Source organism: Temnothorax curvispinosus, unplaced genomic scaffold (genome assembly GCF_003070985.1).
Source record: "Temnothorax curvispinosus isolate PA1 unplaced genomic scaffold, ASM307098v1 QBEX01008212.1, whole genome shotgun sequence".
NCBI classification, from domain to species: Eukaryota; Metazoa; Arthropoda; class Insecta; order Hymenoptera; family Formicidae; genus Temnothorax; species Temnothorax curvispinosus.
In genome coordinates this window covers 230,493-242,020 of record NW_020217992.1, presented here as the reverse complement: position 1 = coordinate 242,020, position 11,528 = coordinate 230,493, and the positions used below count along the sequence as shown (strand labels likewise).

Genomic DNA, 11,528 nt, shown 5'->3' with positions numbered 1-11,528 from the left:
TTGTATACCATGTAGAAACAAACATATTCTTGTTTCAGGTAATTAAATCTTCCATGGTATATTTAAATCTTTTACGAACATTAACTGTGTAAAACATAACATGTTTAGAAATGTGACAAATATATTTTGTTAGAATAAGATGTAAAATAAATGTCCTCTAAATCAAGATAAATGCGATTAATTATTATTATATTCGTATGATACAGAATTTTTGGCCACTAAATTATTTTCTAAGATTTATGCAATATAAATTTCTAAATTTTATCACATATCCGTATATAACTTCTATATTTTACAATGTTTTTATTTTATTGGCATTTAAAATTAATTTTGTCTTAATAATAAAAAATATCTTAATTAATAGATATATCCTTTATTATTAGAACTGCAAAAATTACCTTCTTATAAATAGGTGAAAAGAGAACGCCAAGTATCGCGCCCGTCAAAATATTGTGCGAAACAATGTTGATTTAACCTATTTTTGTATAAATGTAGTAACATCAGATATTACGCCAATAGAGTATGAAAGAATACTTGTACAAATTATAAAATTTAATTCTTTATGATACATACTTATATAAAACTGACAAACTTGGCGCACATGACTCATATACTGTATTAGAGGAAGTGACGTCTTATAATTTAGCGAAACAAAATAAGCAGAATCAATTCTAAATAATATTATTGTTTGCTCATTTATTGCTAGAAAGTTGCAAAAAAAAAAAATTTGTTGCTCTGTAAGTTTTCTTAAAAAATGATGTTCCGCTAAAAGAAAATTATGTTAGCGTAACAATACACATATAACAACAAAATTGCACATAACAATAACGTAAGAATTTTTTGCTAATTTGTTGCTCACAAAATATGCTAGTCCAGATTTTGTTTCTCGCAAAATAAGTGTAAATAACAGCGGAAAACCTCAGCATGCAGACAGTTACAAGAATTAAGTACCAGAAAAAAATTTGTTGCTTGCTTTACTTTTGTAACTGCCTGCACGCTGAGGTTTTCCGCTATTGTTTATACTTATTTCACAAGCAACAAATTCAAAACTTGGATATTTCGAGAGCAACAAATTCAGACAATACGCCTCTACCAAATTTAAGCGGACAACTTTTTTTCTGGTACTTTACTCTTGTAACTGTCTGCACGCTGAAGTTTTCCGCCTTTGTTTATACTTATTTTGCAAGCAACACATTTAAAACTTGGATATTTTGAAAGTAACAAATTCAGATAATACGCCAGTACCAAATTTAAACAAGCAACAAACTTTTTTCTGCCACTTTACTCGTGTAACTATCCGCACGCTGAGGTTTTCCGCTGTTATATTTACACTTATTTTGCGAGCAACAAAATCGGGACTAGCATATTTTGTGAGCAACAAATTAGCAAAAAATTCTTATGTTATTTTTATGCAATTTCGTTGTTATATGTATATTGTCACGCTAATTTAATCTTCTTTTAGCGGAACAACATTTTTTAAGAAAACTTACAGAGCAACGAATTTCTTTCTTTGGCAAAGTTTTAGCAACAAATAAGCACCAAATAAAAATATTATTTAGAATTGATTCTGCTCACTTTGTTCCGCTAACTTATAAGACGTGAGGAAGTGCGAGTACTGTGAGATAGTAGAGTAATGAACTATCACGATATCTGTTATAGTATAGTCTATTAAGTGTTACAACTTAGTAGACAGCCGTGGAATTACTAACTTCTGGACCGCTAATTTAACGTATAATACGGCAGCGTAATACACGGTGTCACAGAGTTAATACGTCAAATTAAAGATTTGGTGTATATCGCTTACTGCATAAGATTATTTTATAAACTTTTATTTTGCAGTCAATCTACTTCGCAGATTCTTAGTCGTCTTTTGTTGCATGTAAAACTATGATAGAACTTTAGTGTAGTCTATTTAGTAAATGTCATACATTTCTACTGTGTACGATAAAAAGGTAAGAATAGCGATGTCAGATAAATAATGGAATAGTTTGCATAACCCACCACTTTTTATAAGTATTTTTATTGTTTCTTTCTTTCAAGAGCACTATTATTATAATGAGTATATATTATTAATAGGTATATATTATGAGTAAAAGTTTTAAACATGTTTCATACGTTTATATGACATTGTTACATAAAATACAAAAATTAGAGTTTGTAGGTAATTGTAATGTACTAAATATATAATATTATAATAGAATAATAATTGTTATAGACTATTTAATCATTAACATGCATCAAAATACAAAAAAAATTATTTTTTTTGCAAGATTAATAAAATGTTCTGCATTACTCGACTGTTTCACATTACACTTCCAAAATTTACCTTAAAAAATTGATATAAAATTGAACTTACTATAAATAAATGAAATTTGTTAGAAATACGTTATAACAAAACATTCGGCATTACAACTTGGTGAAAACTGAGTTCAGTAATCTTTAATAGTTTTAAAGTTATCTTAAAAAAGGCTTAGATCCCGCAATATCCGCACTTCCTCTACTTGGTTGCCATAAGATCCGAGAGCGCAAAGTACGTCAGTTTTACAAGTACTAGATATCACAGACAGGCGCTACGCGCACGCTATTTAGCTCTATATTTAAAACAAAAATGTTCTGCAAAACTTAAATCTGAAACAATCTTGAATACATCGATAAAGAAAAGAGAAGTCTTTGTTGACGTAGAAGAAAATGCTAAAATAGTTAAATGATTAAACATTTAAATATTTAAATGCATACAATTAATATTAAACTGTCCTTATTACACTATTAACTCTTTCATACACATAACTATCAAAATATACGATAACAGACGCTCACGTAAGCACAGCGAGAAAACCAATCGGCATCGCGGAAAAGCGACAAATATAAACTTCGATAGATTTTAGTATCAATTTAAAATACCTTTTTTAAAAGTGGATAATGAAAAAATGACATTTTATATGTATAAACTCGTACACAGTTGGCGCAATATTTGATAATTGGTATCACTTTTTTATAGCAAAAACAGATTAAAAAAATTAACATTAACTACTTTGACAGTCGCGGACACATAAAGCTCTTCCTTCACTTAAAAAAAAATGTGTAGTAATATCACACATTTTGTAATATTAGATATTCTTTGACGACTCGTCTAAAATTAAGTAATTAAAGTTTTATATTTTACAAAACTTCTGCAAATGTATTCTCATCCTCCTCTCTGAATACGGTTTCCTGTCAAACTGATAGGATAAATAATCCGCTATAAACGGCTATTGATCGAACGTGCAAACGTGTCTCTCAGAAAAAAAAAACGTCAATATAAAGTTCCCAAACTTTATTCGAAGTTGACGCAGGCGCTTATTCAAACAACCCTTGCAAGCGCACTGTCCACCGCGGCAGTACATCGGGAGCCTTCGTGAAGTGACAATGACGAAGTCGAGACATATGTCTAAAAGTACTAGTCTTATAAGTAACACTGATTATAGTCTTCAACTGAATCGATGGTTCCTCAAACCAATTGGTATATGGTCACAAATAAACGGCTCAAGCAAGATACTCGTATTGTTACACATTTTTATTTGCGTGATCGTGGTGGCATGTATAATGATACCATGCGCACTATTTGTGTTATTCGAGGATGCCAACATCAAACTAAAGCTGGGCGCCGTTGCTCCGTTGATTCACAGGGTTATGGGTTCGGTAAATTATTACGTGCTTTTGAGACGCAGTGGCGACATTCGTAAATTAATACAACACATGGAAGCAGATTGGGAAATCATAAATAGAATCGAAGATCGCAAAGTAATGTTGCAATACGCCAAGTTCGGTCGTTTCGTCGCTGGGATCTGTGGGGCGATTATGTATGGCAGTACATTACTGTTTAGCATAGCCAAGGTGATGAAGACTGTACCTGTCACTATTGGCAACGAGACCTTTAGGATGCACCCGATGACGTGTCCGGTTTATAGCAAGATCGTCGACACGAGATTTAGCCCTGCGAATGAAATCGCATTGGTTGTGCAGTTTATGTCAACATTTGTAGTGAGTTCATCTACGATCGGTGGTTGCAGCCTGGCTGCCGTCTTCGCAATGCATGCCTGTGGTCAACTGAACGTGCTATACACGTTGTTACATAAACTTGTAGAAAATCAGAAGGGAAATCACGTAGCCGAAAGAAAAATGACCGTTATCGTGGAGCATCATCTCAGAGTATTGAGGTACGTAAATAGACAATAAACTTTTGAGTACTTGGGCCTCGTACATGTCATATAAAGCAATGTTATCAAAGATATACAGACATTTTTGTTAGAACAAATATTGTTTTAATTACTAAAAAAGATGTACCGTTATCGATAAAATTTCTCGGAAAGAATCTTTACGTCTAATGATTATGAGCATTATTATACATATTTCAGTTTTATAGCACGCGTGGAAAGTATAATGAATAAGATCTCTCTTGCGGAATTGATGGGATGTACGATATGCATGTGCTTAATGGGATATTACCTTCTTTTGGTATGATAAAGACCTAAAAAATTGTCGTCTTATTAAATGCTTCAATCAATTAATTTCTTTATTTATAAATATTTTAATGTCATTATATTATCAAAAATATGGAGTGGAAGCAAGTTAATCATGCTATTATATAATGGTAGAGATTAGCTTTATAACTTTTTAGGCTTTGGAAGATTTCGATGCAACGAAAATAACATCTTATATTAATGTATATTTATCGATGGCGTTCAATATTTTTATATATTGCTATATTGGAGAAATTATTACAGAACAGGTAATATATCGACAGCAGAATTATATTCCTTGTTTCGTAACTCAATAAAAACACTAAAATATATATGTTTAATTTTTAGCAAAACTCGGCGTTTGCATATATATTTCGCATCCATTAACATTTTTGTTTGTAAACTTAATTATCAAATTCAAATTATGAAATTAATTATAAGAAACATTTAATTTTGTATCGATTTGCTAGTGTAAACATGTCGGGGAAATGGCATATATGACCGATTGGTATAATCTACATCACAAAACTGCACGTGGTCTTATTTTAATAATTGCACGATCAAATAACGTGATGAAGATCACTGCAGGAAAATTATTTCATTTATCTGTCGCAACTTTTGGCGATGTAAGTAATATATATTGTCTCCGTAAAAACGTTTCTGAAAAATATGTTAAAGAAAAAATAATTAATATATTTTCATAATAGTTTGTTAATTAAAAATCTTTAAAATTCTATAGAAATTGGAATAATCACTTTAATGTTATCCATTGTTTTAAAACAATAAGTCATTTGTTTAACTAAAAGAAGAAAGAGAGATTTAAAATCTCAAGAAATATGTTTATCGTTTTCAAAATATATAATTATTTTGCATAATATATAGAAACATACAATTTGTTGTTTCAGGTAATTAGAACTTCCATGATATATTTAAATCTTTTACGAACATTAACTATGTGAAACATAACAGGTTCAGGAATGTGTAAAATATATTTTATACGGAATAAGGAATGGAGGATAAATATGTCCTCTAAATCAAGATAAATAAGATTAATTATTACATTCGAATGACACAGAATTGTTAGCCATTAAATTATTTTCAAAGGTTTATGCAATATAAATTTCTAAATTTTATCACATAATTCTGGGGAGGGAAAGGTATTAATGTTCCAACGATAGCTGTGTTTCAAGTCCGACAAATAATCGGACGCGCAGTTTATCAAGTTTATCAAGTTGGAATATATGTATATTTGTATATGTATAAATTATATACATTGTAATTCGTTACTTTTGTAACTATTAATTTCTTTACTTGCGCACCACGTACCGCGCCTGACTCGTATCGCCGTTTATTAATTTGTTGACATTTCTATCACATATCTGTATACAACTTGTATATTTTACAAAATTCTCATTTTTATTGCCATTTAAAATGAATTTGGTCCTAATAATAAAGAATATCTTAATAGATACATTATTTATTATTAGGACCATAAAAATTACCTTCTTAGAAAAAGGTGAAAAGAGGACGCCAAGTGTCGCGCTCGTCAAAATATTTTGCAAAGTAATGTTGATTTACTTAACCTATTTTTGTATAAATGTAGGGGAGACCGAGGCTCGTTGGCGCAAGAGACAAGTTGGCAATGCGTTTCGTTTATGTATTTATATAGCGAAAAAAACAATGAAAAAGTTATCACAAAATATCTCTTTTATGACACTAGACATCACAGATGCGCGCTTTTCGCGCACTATTTAGCTCTAACATTATACTATTACTATATTGCACTATTAACTCTTTGATACACACAACTGTCAAAATATACGATGACAGCTGGTCATAAAGTAAGCGCAGCGAGAGAATCAATTGGCATCGCAGAAAAGCAACAATAAACTACAATAGGTAGTATCAATTTTAAATACTTTTTTTAAAAATAGGTAATAAAATGAGGTATATTTTATATACGTATATATATAAACTGATGCGCAGTTGGCGCAATATTTGATAATTGATATCACCACTTTTATAGTAAAAACAAGTTAGAACAACATTAACTATTTTGACGGTCGCGGACACTTAGAGCTCTTCCTTCGCTTTTTTTTAAAGGAATTTTTATAGTAATATCACACATTTTGTAATATCAAATATCCTTTGACAAATCGCCTAAAATTAAGTAATTAAAGTTTTATATTTTACGAAACTTTCGCAAATGTATTCTCATCTTCCTCTCTGAATACGGTTTCCTGTCAAACTGATAAAATAAACAATCCGCTATAGACGGCTATTGATCGAACGTGCAAGCGTGTCTCTCAGAAAAAAAAAACGTCAATATGAAGTTCTCAAACTTCATTCGAAGTTGACGCAGGCGCCTACTCAAACACAATCCTTGCAAGCGCACTGTCTACTGCGACAGTACATCGGGAGCCTTCGTGAAGTGACAATGACGAAGTCGAAACATATGTCTAGAAGTACTAGTCTTAAAACTAACATTGATTATAGTCTTCAACTAAATCGATGGTTCCTCAAAGTAATTGGTATATGGTCGCAAATAAACGGTTCGAGCAAGATACTCGTATTGTTATACATTTTTATTTGCGTGATCTTGATGGCATGTATAATGATACCATGTACATTATTCATGTTATTCGAGGATGCCAACATCAAACTGAAGCTAGGCGCCGTTGCTCCGTTGCTTCACAGGATTATGGGTTGGGTAAATTATTACGTGCTTTTGAGACGCAGTGGCGACATTCGTAAATTAATACAACACATGGAAGCAGATTGGGAAATCATAAATAGGGTCGAAGATCGCAAAGTAATGATACAATACGCCAAGTTCGGTCGTTTCGTCGTCGGGATCTGTGGGATGTTTATGCATGGCAGTGCATTCCTGTTCAGCGTGGCCAAGGTAATGAAAACTGTACCTATCACTGTCGGCAACGAGACCATTAGGATCCATCCGATGACGTGTCCGATATATAGCAAGATCATCGACACAAGATTTAGCCCTGTGAATGAAATCGCATTGATTGTGCAGTTTCTGTCAACATTTATAGTGAATTCATCTATTGTCGGTGGTTGCAGCCTGGCGGCCGTCTTCGCAACGCACGCCTGTGGTCAATTGAACGTGCTATACACGTGGTTACATGAACTTGTAGAAAATCAGAAGGGAAATCATGTAACCGAAAGAAAAATGGCCGTTATCGTAGAGCATCATCTCAGAGTATTGAGGTACATACATACGTAAATAGACAATAAACTTTGGGCCTCGTACATGTCATATAAAGCAATATTATCAAAGATATACTGACATTTTTGTTAGAACAAATATTAATTGTTTTAATTACTAAAAAAGATGTGCCGTTATCGATATAGTTTCTCGGAAAGGATCTTTACATCTAATGATTATGAGCACTATTATACACATTTCAGTTTTATAGCACGCGTGGAACGTATTATGAATAAGATCTCTCTTGTGGAATTGATGGGATGTACAATGATTATGTGCTTAATGGGATATTACTTTCTTTTGGTATGATAAAGACCTTAAAAATTGTTATCTTATTAAATGTATCGACCAATCAATTTCTTTATTTATAAATATTTTAATGTCATATTACCAAGAAAATGGAGTAAAAGCAAGTTAATCATGTTATTATATAAAGATAGAGGTTAGCGTTATAAATTTTTAGGCTTTGGAAGATTTCGATGCAACGAAAATAACATCTTATATTAATGTATACTTATCGATGGCTTTCAATATTTTTATATATTGTTATATTGGAGAAATTATCACAGAACGGGTAATATATCGACAGCAGAATAATATTCCTTGTTTCGTAACTCAATGAATCTTAACTGTATAAGACATCCTTTTATATTATTATACGAAAATACTAAAATATAATTGTTTAATTTTTAGCAAAACTCGGCATTTGTCGAGTATATATTTCGCATCCATTAATATTTTTGTTTGCAAACTTAATTATCAAATGCAAATTATGAAATTAATTATAAGAAACATTTAATTTTGTATCGATTTGCTAGTGTAAACATGTCGGAGAAATGGCATATATGACCGATTGGTATAATCTACATCACAAAACTGCACGTGGTCTTGTTTTAATAATTGCACGATCAAATAACGTGATAAAGATTACTGCAGGAAAATTATTTCATTTGTCTGTCGCAACTTTTGGCGATGTAAGTAATATATATCGTCTTCATAAAAACGTTTCTGAAAGATATGCTAAAAGAAAATATAATCAATATATTTTCATAATAGTTTGTTAATTAAAAATCTTTAAAATTCTATAAAAATTGGAATAATCATTTTCATGTTATCCATTGTCTTAAAACAATAAGTCATTTGTTTAACTAAAAGAAAAAAGAGAGATTTAAAATCTCAAGAAATATGTTTATCGTTCTCAGGATATATAATCATTTGCATAATATATAAAAACGTACATTTTGTTGTTTCAGGTAATTAGAACTTCCATGATATATTTAAATCTTTTACGAACATTAACTATGTAAAACATGACAGGTTCAGAAATGTGTAAAATATATTTTATACGGAATAAGAAATGGGGGATAAATATGTCCTCTAAATCGAAATAAATAAAATTAATTATTACATTCGAATGACACAGCATTGTTGGTCATTAAATAATTTTCGCAAAAGTTTATATTATACAATATAAATTCCTAATTTTTATCATATATGTATTTACTACTTCTACTACTATATATTTTATGAAGTTGTAATTTTTATCACCACTTAAAACTAATTGACTTATTAATCAATACAAGGGGTGTAGCTAATATACGTCGTCGAACAAAAGAAAATCTGCTAAATTAAAGCTCTTTTAGTATCACTTCCACGAATCTACGCTTACACTCCTCATGACACGCGATGTTCTCTTAGACATCTGACAATAGACTCTCGACGAACAACTATATCGATTGAAATTACGCCCCTCTCAAAGTAATTTTAAGGCCGTCCACCAAACTCTTCCTAAGGACGGCGCAGGCGCTTCTTCATATTCAACTCTAGCACGATGAATTGCCTATCCATGGCAGTGCACCGTGCGCTTTCGTGCAGTGATCATGTCAAACTCCAAATGTGCGCCAGAAAGCGACATATCAAAGAAATATAACGATTACAGTTTACAATTGAGTCGGTGGTTTCTCGTGCCAATCGGTGCGTGGCCACAAATAAATGCGTCGAACTCAATATGGAAAATCCTTGTGTTACTGCAAATTCTTATTTGTTCGAGTATGGTAGCATCCGTAACGGTACCGTGTTTGTTACATGTGTTGTTTGATAAAGTTAACATCAAGGCAAGACTGAACGCCATTGGGCCACTGCTTCACAGGATTATGGGATCGGTAAATTACTGGGTGCTACTCAAGCGCAGCGGTGATATTCGCAAATTAATACGACACATGGAGACAGATTGGCGTCTCATACAAAGAATCGACGATCGCGAAGTGATGCTGCAACACGCCAAATACGGTCGTTCTGTCGCCTTGATCTGTGGACTGATCATGCAAGGCGGTGCCTTCTTATTCAGCTTAGCAAGGGCGATGAAAACTGTACCTATCACTGTTGGCAATGAGACTTTCACGACGCATCCGATGACATGTCCGATTTACAGTAAAATCATCGACACGAGATATAGTCCTGTAAATGAAATCGCATTGGTTCTGCAATTCCTGTCAACGTTCATAATAAATTCCTCTACCGTCGGTGCTTGCAGTCTAGCCGCTATCTTCGCGATACATGCTTGTGGTCAGCTGAACGTGCTGTACACGTGGCTACATGAACTTGTTGACAAGAAGAAAGAAAATGATACAACCGAAGGAAAAGTGGCCGTTATCGTGGAGCATCATCTAAGAATATTGAGGTATTTTACACGCAGGCACATGTTAAAAAACACATTTTTCAGAATTTTATAAATTTAATAAACAAACTCTCTAAACTTACTTGGAATAATGTAAATTAATCATTAATTATAATCATTTAAAGATAGATATTTTCGTTAGAATTAAGATAAATTTATTTTCCTTTTCTAAATTATTAAAAAGAGGATCTGTCATCATAGTATTCACGAAGAGCATCAGTTCAATGTACGGATGACTCGTTTGTAAAAAGAACTCTTTCGTGTTACACCTACATCTATTATACGTTTCAGTTTTATATCACGCGTGGAAAGTATTATGCATCCAGTTTCTCTTACAGAATTGATGGGATGCACAGTAATTATGTGTTTACTTGGATATTACACCATTATGGTACGCTAAAAACGTAAGAAAATCTTATTAGAAAATCTTATTAGAAATTCTTAATAATCGCACCTAATTGTAATTAAATTTATGAGAAGCCAAATATCGCTATTCCATGACAAAACGCGTACTTAAAGTAATAGATTAAACGATAAAGATGAGCCTAAATTTTAATTTTTAGGCTTGGGAAACGCTCGATACAGCAAAAATAATATCTTATGTTATTGTGTATTTATCGATGAGTTTCAATATTTTTATATTTTGCTACATCGGAGAGATTATTACAGAACAGGTAATACATCGAGAATTAAAACGCTGAGACCAGGAAATGTCAGATTTTGACATTTTCTAATAATCCATTCAATACTTTTAAAAAAATAATGAAATATAATACTCGTATATATTAATAAAGAAAATCTCAAAATATAATTCACTTTTAATAAAACTAAATATTTCCGTTTCGTTTAACATCTTTTGTTAAATTGTCAAAATTGTCAAATTCTTTTTATTATTCAAACAGAATTTAACTCTTATGTCAATTTGTTAGTGCAAATATGTCGGGCAAATGGCATACATGACCGATTGGTATAATCTACATCACAAAACTGCGCTTGGTCTCGTTTTGATTATTGCTCGATCGAATAACGTTATCAAGATGACTGCTGGAAAATTATTTCATTTGTCTATTGCAACTTTTGGTGATGTAAGTAATGCAGATATACCGTTTCTTTGTTTCCTTACAAA

General features: G+C 31.9%; 3 protein-coding genes across 3 annotated transcripts in view; all 3 read left to right on the top strand.

The window, feature by feature from the left end:
- Positions 1 to 3,405: 3,405 nt before the first annotated feature.
- Positions 3,406 to 5,668, top strand: LOC112457756 (odorant receptor 4-like). The gene is made up of 5 exons (XM_025020974.1): positions 3,406 to 4,196; positions 4,395 to 4,494; positions 4,658 to 4,768; positions 4,970 to 5,125; positions 5,405 to 5,668. The coding sequence occupies exons 1-5, from the start codon at positions 3,406 to 3,408 to the stop codon at positions 5,456 to 5,458; spliced, it is 1,212 nt and encodes a 403-aa protein (XP_024876742.1). The 3' UTR covers positions 5,459 to 5,668.
- Positions 5,669 to 6,936: 1,268 nt separating this feature from the next.
- LOC112457754 (odorant receptor 4-like) lies at positions 6,937 to 9,083 on the top strand. The gene is made up of 5 exons (XM_025020973.1): positions 6,937 to 7,727; positions 7,929 to 8,028; positions 8,189 to 8,299; positions 8,544 to 8,699; positions 8,979 to 9,083. The coding sequence occupies exons 1-5, from the start codon at positions 6,937 to 6,939 to the stop codon at positions 9,030 to 9,032; spliced, it is 1,212 nt and encodes a 403-aa protein (XP_024876741.1). The 3' UTR covers positions 9,033 to 9,083.
- Positions 9,084 to 9,337: 254 nt separating this feature from the next.
- Positions 9,338 to 11,528, top strand: part of LOC112457753 (odorant receptor 4-like) — a 2,399-nt gene continuing 208 nt past the window's right edge. The window contains exons 1-4 of the mRNA XM_025020972.1: positions 9,338 to 10,405; positions 10,694 to 10,793; positions 10,966 to 11,076; positions 11,332 to 11,491. Of these exons, the coding sequence (XP_024876740.1) occupies positions 9,606 to 10,405; positions 10,694 to 10,793; positions 10,966 to 11,076; positions 11,332 to 11,491 (1,171 nt within the window). The 5' untranslated portion in view covers positions 9,338 to 9,605. The remainder of the gene's footprint in view (positions 10,406 to 10,693; positions 10,794 to 10,965; positions 11,077 to 11,331; positions 11,492 to 11,528) is intronic.